At 45.3% G+C, this 18552-nt stretch overlaps 1 protein-coding gene across 1 annotated transcript in view; it reads right to left on the bottom strand.

The window, feature by feature from the left end:
* Window positions 1–1906: 1906 nt before the first annotated feature.
* Window positions 1907–18552, bottom strand: part of FBXO39 (F-box protein 39) — a 639851-nt gene continuing 623205 nt past the window's right edge. Inside the window, exon 5 of the mRNA XM_069649891.1 lies at window positions 1907–2163. Coding sequence (XP_069505992.1) covers window positions 2035–2163 — 129 coding nt within the window. The 3' untranslated portion in view covers window positions 1907–2034. The remainder of the gene's footprint in view (window positions 2164–18552) is intronic.

Below are 18552 nucleotides of genomic sequence, written 5' to 3'. Positions count from 1 at the left end.
GTCCATCCAAGTAATAACACATCTCATGATTGCTTTACCCTTAATGCCTAGTAGAAAATGGTATGGGACGTTAAGAATATATATCCAGACTGGTTTCACCAATCTAAGCCAGCTTAGCCAAGGAATAACACGTATCATGTTTACTTTACCCTTGATGATCAGTAAATAAATGGCATGCTACATGAAGAAAACATGATAACCCTACGGCCATTGCACAAATGACCCCCATCAATCCCAAGCACACACACTTGCACACATAAGAACACTCATCATGTTGGCTTTACCTTTTATGTCCAGAACAAAATATGCCAACCCACAGTAAGAAGTAACATGTCTAGGCACCCACCCAATCAGAGGCCTGTTGCACACATATTGATACAGCATTCATTCATGCACGTTATTCATTCAAAGGCGCACCCATACCACATTCATACACATTCACATGCACACCATTCACACATGGCCATACACTCGCTCCTTCACACATGCACCGATATCACATTCATGCACATTCACAAATGCACCTATACAGCATTCATAAACTCTCTCATTCATATGCACTCCCAAATAACACTCTCTCATTCACATGCACTCCCACACTCTCTCATTCACATGCACTCCCAAATAACACTCTCTCATTCACATGCACTCCCAAATAACACTCTCTCATTCACATGCATGCTTACAGACACAAACCCTTGCACACACGCATACCTACACATACATGCATACATTTTGTCCTTACCTGCAGTCCTGGTCTGTACTCCTCCTGTCACCATGTCCGATGTCCCTCCGGCTTCCACCTAACATGCAACGAGCACTAGGAGGCAGAGAGAGCTTCCTCATTCCAGAGGGCATGGGCGGTGTAGCCACAGCACCTCCTTCATACCGACTCTGGACCCATGAATGTGCGTAGAGGTGCAAGAGCACCCCTTATGCACATTCAAGCATGCAGCACCCCACCTACATCCCCAATGGGCCATGTAAAGATGGGGAAGCAAAATGCCCTCCGCTTTGCATGGTCCACTCGACTTCCACGCTAGTGCACTCTAAACTGTCAATGGGAAACCGTTTCCTTTATCGACAGCAAAAGGCAATTGGCTGGGTTTAACTGAAATGTGTTGTTGCTTTATTTGGTACTTCTTGCTTTTTTACGTGTTAATCAAAGGCTTCTGATGGTTGGAAGATGAATTATGGTGAAATCATATGTCCATATGCAAAACCTGATACAAAGACTTAGGGCCTCATTACGGGTTTGGTGGTAGCCATGGTGCTATTGGCGCCATGGCTGCCTCCAAAACCGGGTCCGGGTTCCCTGAATGGGGAATTACCGGGCCATTCGGAGTTCCAAGGGCCCGGTAATTCCTCCCTCCGGGAACCCGGGCCCGGACCTTCCCCATTCCCATTTGAGCCCCCATAGGGCTCAATGGGAGCGGGAGCTAACAACGGGCCGATTACGACCGGTCCATTGTTTGCTCCCTGGTCCCCTCACGGGACCCGGTAAGGACGCCTGGTTTTACCAGGCGTCCTTACCGGGTCCCGCGAGGGGACCTCGTAATCTTGCGGAATGGGTTTACCGGGTCCGCCTCCATTAGTCCCGCAAAGGTTGTAATGAGGCCCTTAAATATAGTAAATCAGGAGAAGTAGGAAGAAAATAACAAGAGCTGGCTAAAAATGCTGAAATGCACAATATTCTCATAACTTATGGTCTGCTGAGAAATATCAATCCATGTGATAAAGTATAAAAGCACCAAACGATTAGGGAACATTAAAGATATAAAGAACCATGTGAAAGAGCCACACTTCAAGGGATGGCGTCCTTCAAGATGGCTGCACGTGTTCTCTTTGCAAGCAAGCACACTTGGCAGAGCAGCAGGTATGTTCACAAAATAACTTTTCAGTCTTTACACTTGCACCCCAATATTGTTGTATTTCTATTGCACTTTTTTGCTTTTTTTTTAAAATCACACTAGACTCTTCAGGAATCAGACTTTGGAGGAGATGATGCACTTGGAGTGTCTCAGCTAATGTTGATCAGAGCATTGGGTAGGTGATGACAAAATAGTTAATCTCTCTGCTTATGAGCTCCCCATATTTCTGCTGAATTTCTTGCAAAACCATGTCCTCTTCCTTGGTGTCATATTTGTTTATGTATATTCGTACCTGTGCAGAACACAGAAGTTGCATGTCATTTGCCATCTAATTCAACTTAGAAATGATCTTATTGTACAGTTATACACACATACAATCTTACCACTACATTGGCTGCAGTCTGATTTGTGGCTGGCAAAATCAGGGCTCCAGAAAAACATTTAAGGTGCAAATATTGTACTCCCTATTTTGCAAAGTTTGGGCCCAAATGATTTTTAGGGTGTCAAATTATAGTTCTCATTTCCAACTGGCATTAAAAAGAAAATAGGCATTTGCATTGTAATCCAAACATAGGTTGTACCTGGCAATTCCAGGAATATAGGACAAAATGTGCATATCGTATCGGGTGTCTTTGCATCAGGCATGGGATAGCAGATGTCCCTTCGTGGGCGGGGCTACCAATGCCATTGGTCTGAACACATCATCTGAGCAGTGGAGGTGGTATACAAGTTCAGACACATGTGTCCTTGACATTCATTTTTTTTGTTGAGAGTGTTGGCTGACTTTAGGGAGTAAAATATTCAGGTGTGTTGCTTATCTGGAGCCCTGAGCACAATGATTGTATTGCCAGTTTGAATCTCTCTCCTCCCCGTTGTCCCACTGTGGTGTCAAAGTTAGTCATGGCTATGTAAATCGGATAATTCTGAAAAAGAAAACTCTCACTCCTCCTTCTGCCCAAGTTTGCTTTGTTTGGGGATTTCTGATGGCTAATATCTCACGCCCCCAAGACACTGGTGTATCCATCAAGGAAAGTAGAGCAATCAATGTGAAAACCTCAGGATTCTCACTATCATGCATTGATATGATATGGCATTTATAACGCGCCTGTACACAAGTGTTTCTAGGTGCGACAAGACAAGGAGGGGGACACAGAGGGCGGTCAAAACAACGATCTTACTAGGCCCTGTAACATTCAGATCATGAAATCTTAGGGAGAGGAAAGGTGAGAAGTTCAGGGGGGAGGAGGCAGTGGAGAAGTGCAGGTAGTCAGAAAGTGCAGCCAGCGGGTGGCTCATTAGTGCAGAGAGAGGGGACTGTAGGGTTACAGATACAGACCACCAGTGCTGCGGGAGTCAAGAGGCAGTGCAGGTTGCAACTGGACAGGCAGGGACATGGGCCTAAATTCAGAGGGTGGCCAGGTGACCAGTGCGTGGAACAGAGAGGTCATCAGCAGGGGAGAGGAAGTGAGAAGGCGGAAGCAAAGAGGAAAGTCTTGAGTTGCTTCTGGAACCGGAGATGGTTCTGCTCAAGTTTGAGAGTGGCAGGGAGGCTGTTCCAGAGGGAGGCCCCAGACAAAGAAAGAGATCTGCTCACAACTCTATGCCTGGGAAAACGGCTGTCCCTCAGAGAATTGGCGGTGGATGAGCAGAGAGATCGAGATGGGAGATACTTAGAAAGTTAAAGTTGGAGGTGGTGCGGTCCCAGAAAGCCTTGTGGACAATGCAGAGGGTCTTGAACTTGATCCTTGCCGCCACTGGGAGCCAATGAAGAGATTTCAGAGCTGGAGAGATACGATCCCTGGGCTTGAGGCCAAGGACAAGTCTCGCAGTCCTGTTCTGGATAAGTTGTAGAGGACGGAAAGTAGAGGCAGGAAGATTTAGAAAGAGGCTGTTGCAGTAGTCCATCCTTGAAAGGACCAGAGCTCTGGTGACAGTGAGCTTCTCGGGGAAAGTGAGGAAAGGAAGAATACCTCTGAGGAGGTGCAGCTGATAGTTTGACTTCTCAGAGATGTCGGAGATGTGAGGAGAGAAGGAGAAGGTGGAGTCGAAGATGACCCCAAGGTTCTTAGCTTCACAGGTAGGAGCAGGAAGAGGTACCGGAGTAGGCGGCCAGAGTGAGAGTGGAAAGGACGGCGCTGGTGTTCCGATGAGGAGGATCTCTGTCTTACTAGCCTTAAGGGAGAGATCATTGGCGGCACACCATTCCTGTATTTCAGACACTCAGGAATGAGAGAAGGATTAGAGGTGGCTGAGAAGCGCCTGAAAGAGAGCTGGGTGTCATCCACATAACACTGAAAGTTGGAGCAGAGCACAGTGATGCAGTGGGCAAGAGGTGCCAGGTATTGGTTGAACAGCCAGGGAGGCAGGTTAGACCCCTGGGGAACACCACAGGTAGAGAGAGATATAGAAGAGAAGTAGGACGCCAGTTGGACCTGAGTGGGTGGGTCAGTGAGAAAGGAGGACAGCCAGGCCAGGGCCTGATCAGCGAGACCTCGCTTATCACTGAGGTGCTTGAGCAGGATGGCATGGTTGACCATGTCAAAATCAGAAGAAAGATCGAGGAGAATGAGGACAGAAGAAAGGTTAGAATTAGGGTCGGACAGCAGGTCTTCACGTATGTTCAGGAGAGCAGTTGTCATGCTTCTGGCCGCTCTGAAGCCAGACTGATGGTCATGGAGACAACCAACAGATTCAGTAGGAAGGTTAAGATGGGAGATGGCCAGTTTTTTCAAGAGTTTGCCCAGGAAAGGAGTGATAGAGATCGCGCGATAGTTAGCTTGAGAGGAAGGATCGGCAGATGGCTTCTTGAGGAGGGGGTGCATAAGAGAGTGCTTAAGGGGGCAGTAGAAGGTTCCAGTAGCAAAAGAGTGATTGCAGAAGTCAGCTAGGGCAGGAGCAAGTTTGTCAATGTGGTCCTTGATGGTTCTGGAAGAACAGGGAAGAACCTGTTTTGACGAGACTTTCATAGATCAGACTTGTCTAGAAACATCATCAGGGGTGAACAGGGAAAAGGAAGAGAAGGGAGGGATGTCCTGAGTTTTTTAAATGAAATGAGAAACCAAGGCCGTGCAGAGGGGCTGGGAGGGAACAGGAGAGGTAGAGACTGCAGCAGGGTTGGCCAGCTCCTTGCAGATTTTGAAGAGTTCAGCCGAGTTGTTAGATGCCGCAGAGACGCGGGCTTGGATGTGTGCTTCTATGTGATTTTGTCCAGATCGATTTTATTTTATTTTTTACAATATGTGGTGGGAGACAACCTGCAGCCCCCCATTTTCCCCTATTTCAATTATCATAATCACCCAACCCCCACACATATATTTGTCCAAATTTGATTAAAAAAATGCAACAACTTCCAATTCGATGAAATCTCCTATGTCGTAATGTTCCTATCACACATGTGGTACATTGTGATTGTGTTGTGCACATGTGCAATATTCCCAAATTCAAATTCATTACCTTGGGTTGAATGGAAGTGTTTTGCTACAGGATTGAGATTAGCATGTTGCTTGTCTAGCCATCTCAATTACCACTGTGTTTTATGAAGCATTTAATCATTGTGCATGTGTGAACCATTATTGTAAACATTCAAAATGGATGTGCAGAAGTTCCGTGCTTCACTGTTCACTCCTGTAAGTAATCATAATTACATTTTTCAGGTTTTCCTTTCTGCAGTGAAATAAATGAAAGTGTCACATCAGCTATGGGCTCTGCTGTGTTATGCATGTGTGCATGCAATGTGTGTCTACTTTTGTCAATGTTGTAGTGAGCACAAGGAATAATGTTGCATCAAGCAGTGCACCGCATGAAGCTGGACGCATAGCACGCATACCGACCCATTGGCCCTCATTACGACCCAGGCATGGACCATGGTGCTAATAGCACCATGGTCCATACCGGTAACTCACCGTCTCCGCCATGGTGGATGGCGGAATTACCGCCCCATTCCAAGGTTGGTGGGGCGGTAATTCCCCATTCACCATGGCCCCTTCCCCATTCCCATTTTTGCCCCCATAGGGCATAATGGGAATGGGGAAGGCGCTAATTACGGCACCGTAAATTACGGTGCCGTAATTAGCTCCAAGGTCCCTTTGCGGGTTGGATTTTTAACGCCTGCAAAAAGCAGGCGTTAAAGTCTCCAACCCGCAAAGGGACCTCGTAATCAGGCGGTAAGTGTTTAACGGCGCCGTAGCCTTTTACGGCGCCGTTAAACACTTACCGCCAGGGTCGTAATGAGGGCCATTGTCTGTTCTCGTATGCCTAAAGCACGTTATATTGATCACCGTCTGCCCACGGGCTCAGCAATGTGTCGCAACACCAAAGGTAACATTGGATGTCACATGCCCCATTATACGCCCAATTCATAGTACTCTCTGCGAATGTATAATATATACAAACCATTGCCTGAATTTGGTCTTATTAGTAAATGGTATCTAGAATGAATAGAATCTATCACACTTGGTAGAAATATACCTTAGCTATTTTAACATGCTTATTCTTGCAATATAGAATTGCGGCCACACTAGTAAATGGCATCTAGATTGAATAGCATCTGTCACACCTGGTAGAAATGTACCTTAGCTATTTTAACATGCTTGTTCTTGCCATATAGAATTGCGGCCACACTAGTAAATGGCACCTAGAATGAATAGCATCTGTCACACTTGGTAAAGTGTATCTAGGCTACTATAATATGCCTGTTTTAGCCATTTAATTATCCTACATTTAGAAATTATGAACCAAGGTAGCACTATGTTCTCAGACTGCTAATTAATCTGTTCACCAGGACCACCTTAGCTACCTAGTATATTGTATTTAGTCTCTTGCTAACCTTACCAATTCTACATTACAACCACACCTAGATCGAATCACCTCTTCCACTTGGAAATCATTACTGGTAAACTGCATTTAGACTGCCTGAAATTCTAGTCTGCTCATACTCCTAAGTGGTACTGCTAGTCGCTAGCAATAGCCTTGCACTATGTCAAGTTTACTCAATATCTATTCTATAATGGTCATGACCATGCTTCATGCCTCCAGTACTCATAAGTGCCATATTGAAGTCCCCCCATGTAAGTTAGCTCTTGCGCCCTCTCTCCCACCCACCACATCTAAGGTACTCAACTACTCTGGCCATACCAGCCCTATGCACCATGCCATACCAGGTCAACCAGCCTATACCTCCCAGCCTACTCCAACTTACGAGAGAAACCTCAAACTACGAGCCAGACTTAATAAACTATATGAACCGCCCAGAAGATTCCTTCCAGCTACAAAGCGCATAATGAAAGGCCAATATACCAGGATATGTAATGGTCCCAATGTTCCTCATTCCCTACCAGCCAACATAAACATCCAAACTTTCAACCCTAAGACAAATACTAACACATTATCAAATACTGTCCAAACTAAAATGGACTCTGAAGGACATTCCTCGAAGGGAGCACTCCTCAACGTAAGATCCTTAGTGGCACATGCCGTCGACCTAGCTGACTTAATTATAGAAGCTAATCTAGATTTCATTGCTATAACCGAGACTTGGTTATTCAATGCAGCAGGACCATCACTCATTCTGGCCATTCCCGATGGTTACACCATATCCAGGCAAGACTGAGAAGGCTCCCGTGGAGGTGGAATCGCCATTATATCCAAAACAGACTTATCTTTAAGACTAGCCCCTGCCACAACTCTGCAATCTTGTGAAGCCCTCACTGCGAAAATCCCCATAAATAATACCCACACTTTATCCATTCACCTAATCTACAGACCTCCTGGTCCACTTGGAACCTTTGAGGAGGATTTGCACAGCCTTCTGTCCAACAATGTCAAAACTACATCACAACTGCTGGTACTAGGGGACTTTAACCTTGGCTTCAACGACCATGCAGATGCTCACGCATCAACTATTGCCAATATCCTTAACACTTTAGGACTAACCCAAAAAGTTAACACCCCTACCCAATGCGAAGGGTAGAATACTTGACCGGATCGCGGATTCCAACTGTACGGCCATAATCTCCTCTATTACGCCCCTATCCTGGACCGACCATTCACTGGTGTCCTTTAACCTACTAACCACCAGACCATCCACTCCAGCCTTACATGTGGCTCCATCCTGCCCCACCAGAAATAAAACGAATAAGACAGTGGATAATATTATTCTCCTGATCCTTCCAACCTTAAATGCATTGTCAGACAACCTCGACCCTAGTGCACTAGTCCATGAATACAATAGCATCATGTGTGCTACTATGGACAAAGTCGCCCCACTCAAAATGCGAACAAGCAAACCAAAGGCACACTTAACAAATGGTTCACACCAGAACTCAAAGCCCTACGTTTAACAAAAAGAAAATGTGAATCAGATTGGAAATTGTGTCCAACTGAGGAGAACAAAGTTAATCTAAGTAATATTTCTCAGCATTATAAAAATGAAATTTGTCTGGCAAAGCGCAACTCCTACAATGATCGCATTGCTAACTCTAACTCAAGTATGAAGGAGCTCTTCTCAATTCTGAAATAACTTGAGTCTTCCATTGCCACACCAGATACATGTATTAAGGATCAGACTTGGTGCACAGATATCCAAACTGCCTTAGCAAATAAAATAACTACGCTGCAAAATAAAATCCAACTAAAAAAAGAATCTTTAACCCTCCCAAATAAGCCGCTGCTTAATGACACCATCAACAACCTTACCAACAAATTCTCCTTCACAAAAACTACTACCATGGAGGTAGAGAAAATGATCCTCTCTCTCAAACCCTCTAATTGCAAAGGTGACTTCTGTCCAGCGAAATTGATAAAAGACGCTGCCAGAGACCTATCACCATTCATCTCCAAATTGATAAATGCCTGCTTCGCTACAGGTAACATCCCGGCTAATCTGAAACAATCATGGGTGCTCCCGCTTCTCAAGAAGCAGACCCTAGACCCCCTTATCCCCACTTACTACCGGCCCAATCCTACGGTACCTTTCTTACTGAAAATACTAGACAAAGTTGCCTATACACAAATTCAAAGACACCTTAAATCACATAAACTATTGGGAGCTAGGCAATCTGGCTTCCGTCCACTTCATGGAACCAAAACTTCCCTCATTGATTTAAAGACCCAAATAGATGAATTGAGAGATCAAGGTAAGACAGCACTCCTCCTTCTACTTGATCTTTCAGCTGCTTTAGATCTCGTGGACCACAAGGTCCTTTGCAAACACGTGGACACTGCTGCCCACTTCTCCACCTATGCCTTCAAATGGATTGAATCCTTTTTGAGCGAGAGAACAATGAGAGTCTTCTCCCCTTCGGCAGTAGCAGACCCCACGCCAATCACCTGTGGAGTCCCTCAAGGCTCGTGCGTCTCACCAACCTTGTACAACATATTCACCAAACCTCTATTCGATGATCTGGACCTTCTAGGTATCACCTATACTAACTGTGCAGATGATACACAGATTCTCCCCCCGCTTTCTGGGGATCACAGCAAGGGCAGTGAGTTGGTGAATAGGGTGTACCTCATTATTCAGGTGTGGATGGCATCCCATGGCCTCCCATGGCCATCCCATGGCCTCTGCCTGAATGATGATAAGACAGAGCTGATTATCTTGGGTACGCAGACTAATATCAACAAGTTAGGCATGGACTCCTCCATGTTCAACTTAGACGGCAATAGCATCAAGGTCTTGAGGGAAGTAAAAACACTAGGTTTCTATCTTGATTCCACCACGTCCTTTACCAAACAAGTTAACTCCTTAGCTTCCATCACAGCATATACCTGTAAATTATTAAGAGCAGGTAAGCCCTTCTTATCTAATGATATTTGCATGATCCTGGCGAGAGCCTTAATATTATCCCGACTTGATTATTGCAATGCCCTTTACAGTGGTACCAACAAAGCCATCACTAAAAGGTTACAAATCCTACAAAATAATGCCTTAAGAGCTTCTCTTGGCATAAATAAAAGGGAACATATCTCCTCCATCAGACACCAATATAAATGGCTCTCCACCGGCAATAAAATCCACTTAAAAATGATCTCCCTGACACACAAAGCTCTCAATAACGCTGCTCCCAGCTACCCAATTCCAACTGCCTGGTAGTACCCACATTTAAACTTGCTAAAATTGGCGGTATCAGCTTCCCTGTGCTAGCTGCTAAATGGTGGAATGCCCTGCCACACAACTTGAGAACAGACCAACCTTTCCCATACTTTAGAAAGAATATCATCAAACACTTCAATGACAATGGGGGTCATTACGAGGTTGGAGGTAAGGGATTACCGGCACCGGTAAGGGTGCCGATGCTGGTAATCCCTTAGCTCCGTTTTCCGAGTTCCCTTTGCGGGTCCTTCCTTACCTCCTGCTTTTAGCAGGAGTTAAGTACGGGACCCGCAAAGGTACCTCAGAGGTAATTACGGTACCGTAATTTACGGTGCCGTAATTACCTCCTTCCCCATTCCCATTGAGCCCTATGGGGCAGAAATGGGAATGGGGAAGGGCAAAAGGTGAATGGGGAATTACCGGTCCCTCCAACCCTGGAATGGGCCGGTAATTACTCCATTCACCATGCCGGATTTGGGACGGTTTCGGAGGCAACCATGGAGCTAATTACTCCATGGTTAGCTCCAAACCCGGAATGAGGCCCAATAACATGTAATGCACTGCTAGATACCGTTGTTGTGCTACTATATCTGAACTGTCTATATGTATTATTAGAGTTATACCACAAATGTAAATAATTATAGTAACACTGTATATAACTTACTGTTTCGCCTGACATTAGTGCCTTAAACTCTTGATCAGATCTGCATCCTGCTAAGTTTGTACATACCTATCTCTTTACTATTGTAAATCTTGTAACCCTGTAATTCCATGTAACGTTGTAAGCTCTGGATATTCTCTTTGCTGCGCCCGGTTACCCTTGGGTCTGGCGCGCGTTACAAATAAATAAACAAACAAACAATTGTATGTGAAAACTTCACTTGACTAACACAGTCAGTGGTCATGATTTACAAAGCGTTTTTGAATGGGAAATTCCCATTCAAAAACGCTTTGTAAATCAGGCCCAGTGTGTTGTTCCAAACATTTAAAACATGAAAAAGTTTGAATATATTCAATGAAAACCAGAAAAAAAGACTTTGTATTTGGCCTATATAAAAGTTTAAATGTTTTAAAGTTTGAAAATGTGAAAGTCATTTCTTGATCTTCCATCAAAAAATATATATATTTTTTTAATTCTTCTCTAGTTTTCCTGCAAAGCCAAAATGGATTTCTTCTCATTTTGCTTGCTTCGAGTTCATGTATTTTGAAGATATAGGGCCTAATTCATAGAAAAAGTCCCTGCAAACTACTTTGCACCATCAACATTGTGCATACTGGTGCACAGGAAGATTTGCGCATTCCGTGATTCATGGATTCTATAGCGCTAAGTAACCCACGGTGCAAAGGAAAACAAGATGCACCTGGAATGCCCACAACTCAATGTTCCCACTAAGCTGTGCGCACGTGCGCTTGCCCAGCTTCCTTCTGGGTGCCACTCAGAAGAATTTTAGCAGCGCACACAGACAATTCCCACAAATTTAATAAGGCACAAGCCACAGTAGGTACCTAATATTTTTAAAGCTAAATTGTAATAACTAGTCTTGATATTCTGATCTACCATTTTTTCATTGCTCTACTAAGAAAGCTTGACCGTAAAAACCTACAAGTCCTAAAAACTGAAAACATGCACAAGAGGTTCAACACTAATATGAAAAAGTATCTCCATGATCAGAAGATATAGCTAAGATATGCCTGCACACATTAATCAAATAAGCGTCCCTCCCCACCCAGAACTCCTATACTTGAGTCTACCATACTTATAACTTATGACTCTGATTTCCGCCCCAGGCCACATTCAGATATTATCGGACAACCCTGACTATGCCTACCTTGGCTCTGCAAAAGGTTACTAGACTTGTACCTACATCAACTTATTATCGTTCATAATAATATGAATGATGTTCAAGCACAAGACTTTGTTACTCATGGCGCCTTAGTAAAAGCGTCACCCATACTATGTAACCCAACTGTCAGCTCAAATATTGGATAATGACTGTAATAAAACAGGCAACTTGGATGTGTAACCTCATCCCATGCTTCCTATTCTTTGTACATATGTCGCACAAGCACTTTGTAGTGCCCCCTTGCATTATAAAACTCAAATATTATTTAGCTCTCTAAAGATTTTGAGTACGCAAATGTCATGTTCAACGTCTCTTGGTAACATTACCCTACAAGTGGAGAGCAGCATTGCAATATCATTTACTTGGCCTGCAAGGAATAATGGATATGGACTATGCCCAGCATTATTTGGATGTAGTATTAGGGCAATGGATATTCCGATAACTAAATCTTTTAACACAATCTGCATCCTTTCTAAGTTTTCAGAGTTCCATGAGGCATAGACCTTAACATATTACATGGTAATTTACTTCTATACAATACCACTGAGCACATGTATAATCCTACCCAACAATTTTAAGTTGGGGCATGTTGCAACCAATCTTGTATTCACTTCATAGTAATTGTGCACATGCAGATTCATAACATTTTCTTAAACTGCACATACTGACATGATGAGGCTTTAAATGTGTTTTGCTTGCAAAGTATTGTGGGTATGCAAATATCCCAGTTAGTGTTTTACTAATACCATCCCTCAGTGTTTACAGAGACCCATCAGATAGTATTATAGGTTGGACAGGAGGTGCAGCGGGGTACGAGTGGAAGGGCACAGGAGAATAGTCCTTCAGGGTAAGAACAAATCAGCAACTTCCAAAAACCAAATCAGATGTTTTGGCAGTACAGTGAAGGAAATGTGTTGTCTGTTTGCTTAAGGATATGAAACTCTAGTAACAGTCCAGGAAACTTCACCTTCTGTTTCTATTCTTCGCTGCTGAGAGCTTTTCAATGTAATCATGTGTATGCGTTTATTGCCTCTAGTATCCCCATGCATCTTGTGCAAATGATATCAGTGAATTTCAGAAGAGGGGTCCCTAGTTAAAGGAGAAGACACTCAATCTGGAGTACCTATGAGCATTTCTGCTATTGACTTAAACAGCAATAGATGGGATTTTCCTCAACAGGGCACCTGAAGAAATCTCAGTAAGGCTCTTGTTGAAATGTATCTAGGCTGTGGTGAGGAAGAGAGGGCAAAACTATAAGCTGCATCACGTGCCCTGTAATTTCACCTCCTATGTCAGGGATACAGGCAGGGTTCTGATACGATTTTACTCCCTACTTGAAATCAAATGATTTTTCTGGGAGTATAAAAATAGTTTGCTTTGACAGTAAGGATATTTAATGCTGATTAAACTATGTTCTTTTCCGTAGAAATTCCTCTTGACATCGGCCAGCAATATTATTAGAGCTCCTACTTATGCCACTGCTCTGCTGGTCACTGATATGAAAAAATATCAGTGGGCCCTTGTGGGTAGGAGCAGGGGGAAAGCTTCTTCCTATATGTTCATGGTTTCCTGTTTTTGTTGGGCACGTTTTCCTGATTTTAGAGAGTAGAAATTGATGGTTAAATGCCATTTAGCCATAAGGCTTGTTTTGAGTAAATGTTGTCACAACTCGCAGGACAACATAATGTGGACAGTAAGCAGAGACCCAGGCATTCGGATCAAATTCTCCCTGAGGGTTTGTAGCACTATATAAATGCTAAATTATTATTATTATTATTATTATTATTATTATTATTATTATTATTATTATTATTATTATTATTATTATTATTATTATTATTATCATATTCTGTGGTGCAGTTATTCTGATGCAATTATTGTCCTTAAACAATTAGAGGCATGTTCTCTTGGCTCTTCTCTTGGCCCTTGCTGTGATATTGTAAAGACTTTCCCAGTGGTTTCCAGTATATAACACAGTTAATATGTAACAGAAAAGTACACCAACCTGTCTCAGACGCTGCAGCTAGGAAACTGAGAGAGCCCACCTAGTTACTCTCCCCCTCTCTGCAGCAAAAGCAGAGAGGGGGTGAGCTTTCAGGGAAACCCTCTTGGGGAAGAAAACCCTTGTCGGAATGGACAGGAAGACCTTCTTGGCAGTTGGGATGGAGTCAGCCTTTACACGGTCTTCAGGTTTTGTGTCTCCGCAGGAAACTGGAAAATAGAGAACCACTATCAGAAAGACAAGGAGAGAGATCGATGCTGTCCCTTTGAAGGATAAGTCAATACCTGGTCTGGGTAAGCTCTACAGCCACACAGCAGTGAATCTTGTCTTCACTTTCAGGGTGTTCGGAGGACTCTTGCTCTGGAGTGATATACGCAGAGCAGGGGTAAGGTGAAAGCAAGTAAAGTAAAGCCTGTGAGAGATGGAGAGGAAATGGAGACAGCACCTACCCGTCCGTGTTCCTGTGGACGGCTGACTAGTGAGAGCCTTTGCGGTAAGAGAAATGAAGCCGGAAGCTTCGGGCAGTTTGAGAAGGTGGAACGCGCTCTGCCGTAGCTTGGCTGAATCGGGAAGCAAGAATAAACGTAAGGCAAGCATACAAAAAAAGGCACAAAAGGGTTTCTTCCGGGGAGTAAGAGGCTAAATGTTAGTACCGGGGGAGGAGAAATCTCTCGACAGTTCGGACGGAACTGATTGTCCAAAAAGACACAGCAAGAGTCACAAAAGGTAGAGGTAACAACTACTGGAAGGAAAGGCAGGGACGGTGATTGGAAGCACAATATAAATCAATCCAAGACAGCTATGGCAAGTAAAACTATGCAAACTTACGAAGCACAGCTACAAGAGGAGAAGCAACCCAACTCTGTGTTGGTGGAACCCATAGATAAACATCTGCCGTGGTTGGGGGTGGAGTCAAGCCAAGATGGCCGTCAGGAAAGACTGAACCGATACACAGACCTCTTGCCGCTATCTTGGGAGAGGAGCAATTGTGTATGCCAAAGCGCTTCCCTCTGCCCCACAGTGACCACACAGGCCGCCTAAGCATGACAGTATACCCCCTCAGAAGGGCAGCAGAACCTGGCTTCCCCGGGTCCAGGCGGTGAAAACTACGAATCAGGTGGGGGCATGCACTGCAGATGCTGGCTCCCAGGTGCGCTCAGCCAGACAATAACCCTTCCAGTCGATAAGGTACTGCAGCGTGCCCCTGTGATAACAAGAATTACAAATCCCAGCCACCTCGTACTCCGGACCCAAGAGGGTGGCCACCAGGGAAGGCTTAACTGATCTGGAGCGGTGAAAGTGACTGGTGACATCCCGCTTGAGCTGTGAAACATGAAACACCTGATGAATCCTGGTCCATGATGGTGGAAGGCAAAGAAGGAAAGCCGAGGGTCCCCTCAGGGCAAGCACAGGAAAAGGACCAACATATCTGGGAGAGAGTTTAGAGGAAACCAGGTGCTGAGGAAGGAATCGGAAGCCAACCAGACTTTGTCACCAACTTTGATCTCGGGTGCAGGAGTGCGATGGCGATCAGCAAAATGTTTGATTCGATCTTGAGTAGCATGCAGAACTGCAGAGGCAGTCTTATGAACAGCTGTATTTGCGTGATCAGACTGTCAATGTCCGGAAAGGCCGTAGCAGGAGGAAGCCCGGTAGGGAAGGTAGCCGGATGGTAGCCATAGGTGCAAAGGAACAGGCTTACCTTGATGGAGAAATGAACTGTGTTATTATATGCGAATTCAGCTAGGGACAGTGAAGCCTTCCAATTGTCTTGGGCGGCAGATATGTAGCACCTAAAGTATCCTTCGAGTTTTTGATTGACAAACTCTGTCTGGCTGTTAGTTTGTGGGTGATAGCCAGAGCTCAATGCTCATTTGATGCCCAGGATGGCACACACCTGCTTCCAGTACCCAGAGGTGTATTGTGGTCTATGATCAGAGAAAATGGTGTCAGGGAGTCCATGAAGAGAGAATATGTGAGCCTTTACACGGTCTTCAGGTTTTGTGCCTCTGCAGGAAACTGGAAAATAGAGAACCACTATCAGAAAGGCAAGGAGAGAGATCGATGCTGTCCCTTTGAAGGATAAGTCAATACCTGGTCTGGGTAAGCTCTACAGCCAAACAGCAGTGAATCTTGTTTTCACTTTCAGGGTGTTCAGAGGACTCTTAAGCTGGAGTGATATACACAGAGCAGAGGTAAGGCGAAAGCAAGAGAGAAAGTAAAGCCTACAGGAGATGGAGAGGAAATTGAGACAGCACCTACCCGTCCGTGTTCCTGTGGACAGCTGACTAGCAAGAGCCTTTGAGGTAAGGGACGTGAAGCCTGAAGCTTCGGGCAGTTTGAGAAGGTGGGACGCGCTCCACTCTGGCTGGGTTGAATCGGGAAGCAAGAATAAACGTAAGGCAGGCATACGAAAGGCACAAAAGGGTTGCTTCTGAGGATTAAGAGGCTAAATGTTAGTGCTGGGGGAGGGGAAATCTTTCGACAGCTCCGACGGAACGGATTGTCCGAAAATATATAGCAAGAGTCACAGAAGATAGAGGTAACAACTAATGGAAGGAAAGGCAGGGACGGTGATTAGAAGCACAATATAAATCAATCAAAGATAGCTAAGGCAAGTAAACCTATGCAAATTTATGAAGCTCGGCTACAGGAGGAGAAGCAATGCAACTCTGTGCTGGTGGAGACCATTGATAAACATCTGCCTTGGTTGTGGGTGGAGTCAAGCCAAGATGGCCGTCAGGAAGGACTGAACCGATACATAGCACTCTTGCCGCCATCTTGGGAGAGGATCAATTGTGTATGCCAAAGCACTTCCATCTACCCCACAGCGAGCACACAAGCCGCCTAGGCATGACACTTACATTACTTCGTTAAAGTGGGACATGAACTCCTATTGGCAGGTTTTCTTCCACATTCTTTTTAGTTTCCATTATTCCATTTGCAAAAATTGTATTCCATCTACGTTTTTGGACAACCACATCATTGATAAGCGATATTTGTTTTTTGTAATAAACATGAGTGTTTTAGTTCAATGGCATTAAAAACGTTCTCTATTGTCTTTGAGCGGTGTCGACAAACAAATAGCCTTAACTAAACCTATTGTTTATCCTGAGCTTACAAAGCTACTTTTATGCGTACTCATTTCGTCTCTGCACTGGAGTACCTTTGGTAGGTACTATGGCATATCTTGAAGTCTTTTGGACTAGTTGATGAGCTCTTCTTATAATCACATATAACTTCTTAACCTATATATGTTTGGAATAATTGTTGTACAATGCACATTTTACACTGATTTGTAAAGAATTGCAGGGGTTGAGAAGGGGAAATACCCTTCCATACTCTCCGGAGATGGTACCTCACTAAGTACGCATGCTCACAAACTGGCTTACCTCGTTATTCAGTTGCGCACATGAAAAACATTGTGTGCACGAAAGCTAACCATTCCCACACTCAAGGAAAAATAATTAGAGGAAACATTGCCCATTACACACCCCCACGTAAATGAAAACTAGCACCAACAAACAACCTTTGCGCCTACCTTTGTACAACCAGCCATCACCCCTGCAAAGCTACATACTGTGCCCCATAACACAAGGTAGCACTTGTGTGAAAGTGCGTATGGTCACCCGTAACTCAAAGCAGCACCTGAACTACATACTGTCACCCGTAACTCCAAGTGGCACCCCTGCGAAACTGCATACCATCACCCGTAATGCAATGCGGCTCCCCCTGCGAAACTGCGTAACATCACCCATACCTCAAGGAAGAACCCCGGCGAATCTGCAGACCGTCACCCATAACTCCAAGCAAAACCCCAGTTAAACTGAATACTGTCCCCCATAACTCCAAGTGGCAACACAGCGAATATGCAGACCTCACCCCTAGGTCATAGCAGCCCCCTCAAGTCCTCCCATGTTCCACCACCCCCACTGACATCTGCCCTAAGCCCCAGGTAGCCCCCTCATGTCCTGACCCCACCAACCACTGCTGCTGACCTCCGCCACAACCCCCAGGCAGCCCCTTCAGGTCCACCCTCACTCCCACCACCCCCACTGGCTCTACCCTTACCCCCAGGCAGCTTCCTCAAGTCCACCACCCTCCCACCACACACACACCGACCTCTGCCACAACCCCAAAGCAGACCCCTCAAGTCTAGACACCATCCACAACCCCACTCATCTCTGCTGTAGCCCCAGGCAGCCCCCTCAAGCCCACGCCCCCCCCAGCAACCCCACTGACCTCTTCCCTAAACCTCTGGCAGACCCCCAAGTCCCGCTTCCCACCACCCCACTGACCTCTACCCTAACCCCCAGGCAGCTCCCTCTAGTCCACCCCCCTCCGAACACCCCCACTGACCTTCGCCACAACCCCCAGGCAGCCCACTGAAGTCCTGACACCCCCCCACCACCCTGACCTACTTCTACCCTAACCCCCAGGCAGCCCCCTCAAGTCCACCCCCCTCCCACCACCCACACTCACCTCCATCAAACACCCCCAGGCAGCCTCCTCAAGTCCTGACACCACACACCACCCCACTGAACTTCACCCTAACCCTGAGGTAGTCCCCACATTTCCACCCACTCCCATACTGACCTCTGCCACAGCCCCCAATTGTCCTCTCCCACCTAGACTATTCTTATTCTATTTATGTGTATGCCCCTGCCTATCATCTCACTAGCCCCCTCAAGTCGACCCCTCTCCCATCACCCACACTGAACTATGTCCTAGCCCCCAGGCCCC

The sequence above is a fragment of the Ambystoma mexicanum genome, chromosome 3p (assembly GCF_040938575.1).
Source record: "Ambystoma mexicanum isolate Mex_15411 chromosome 3p, UKY_AmexF1_1, whole genome shotgun sequence".
Classification (NCBI taxonomy): domain Eukaryota; kingdom Metazoa; phylum Chordata; class Amphibia; order Caudata; family Ambystomatidae; genus Ambystoma; species Ambystoma mexicanum.
The sequence above is the reverse complement of the archived record's forward strand: the minus strand, read 5'-3'. Positions and strand labels throughout refer to the sequence as shown.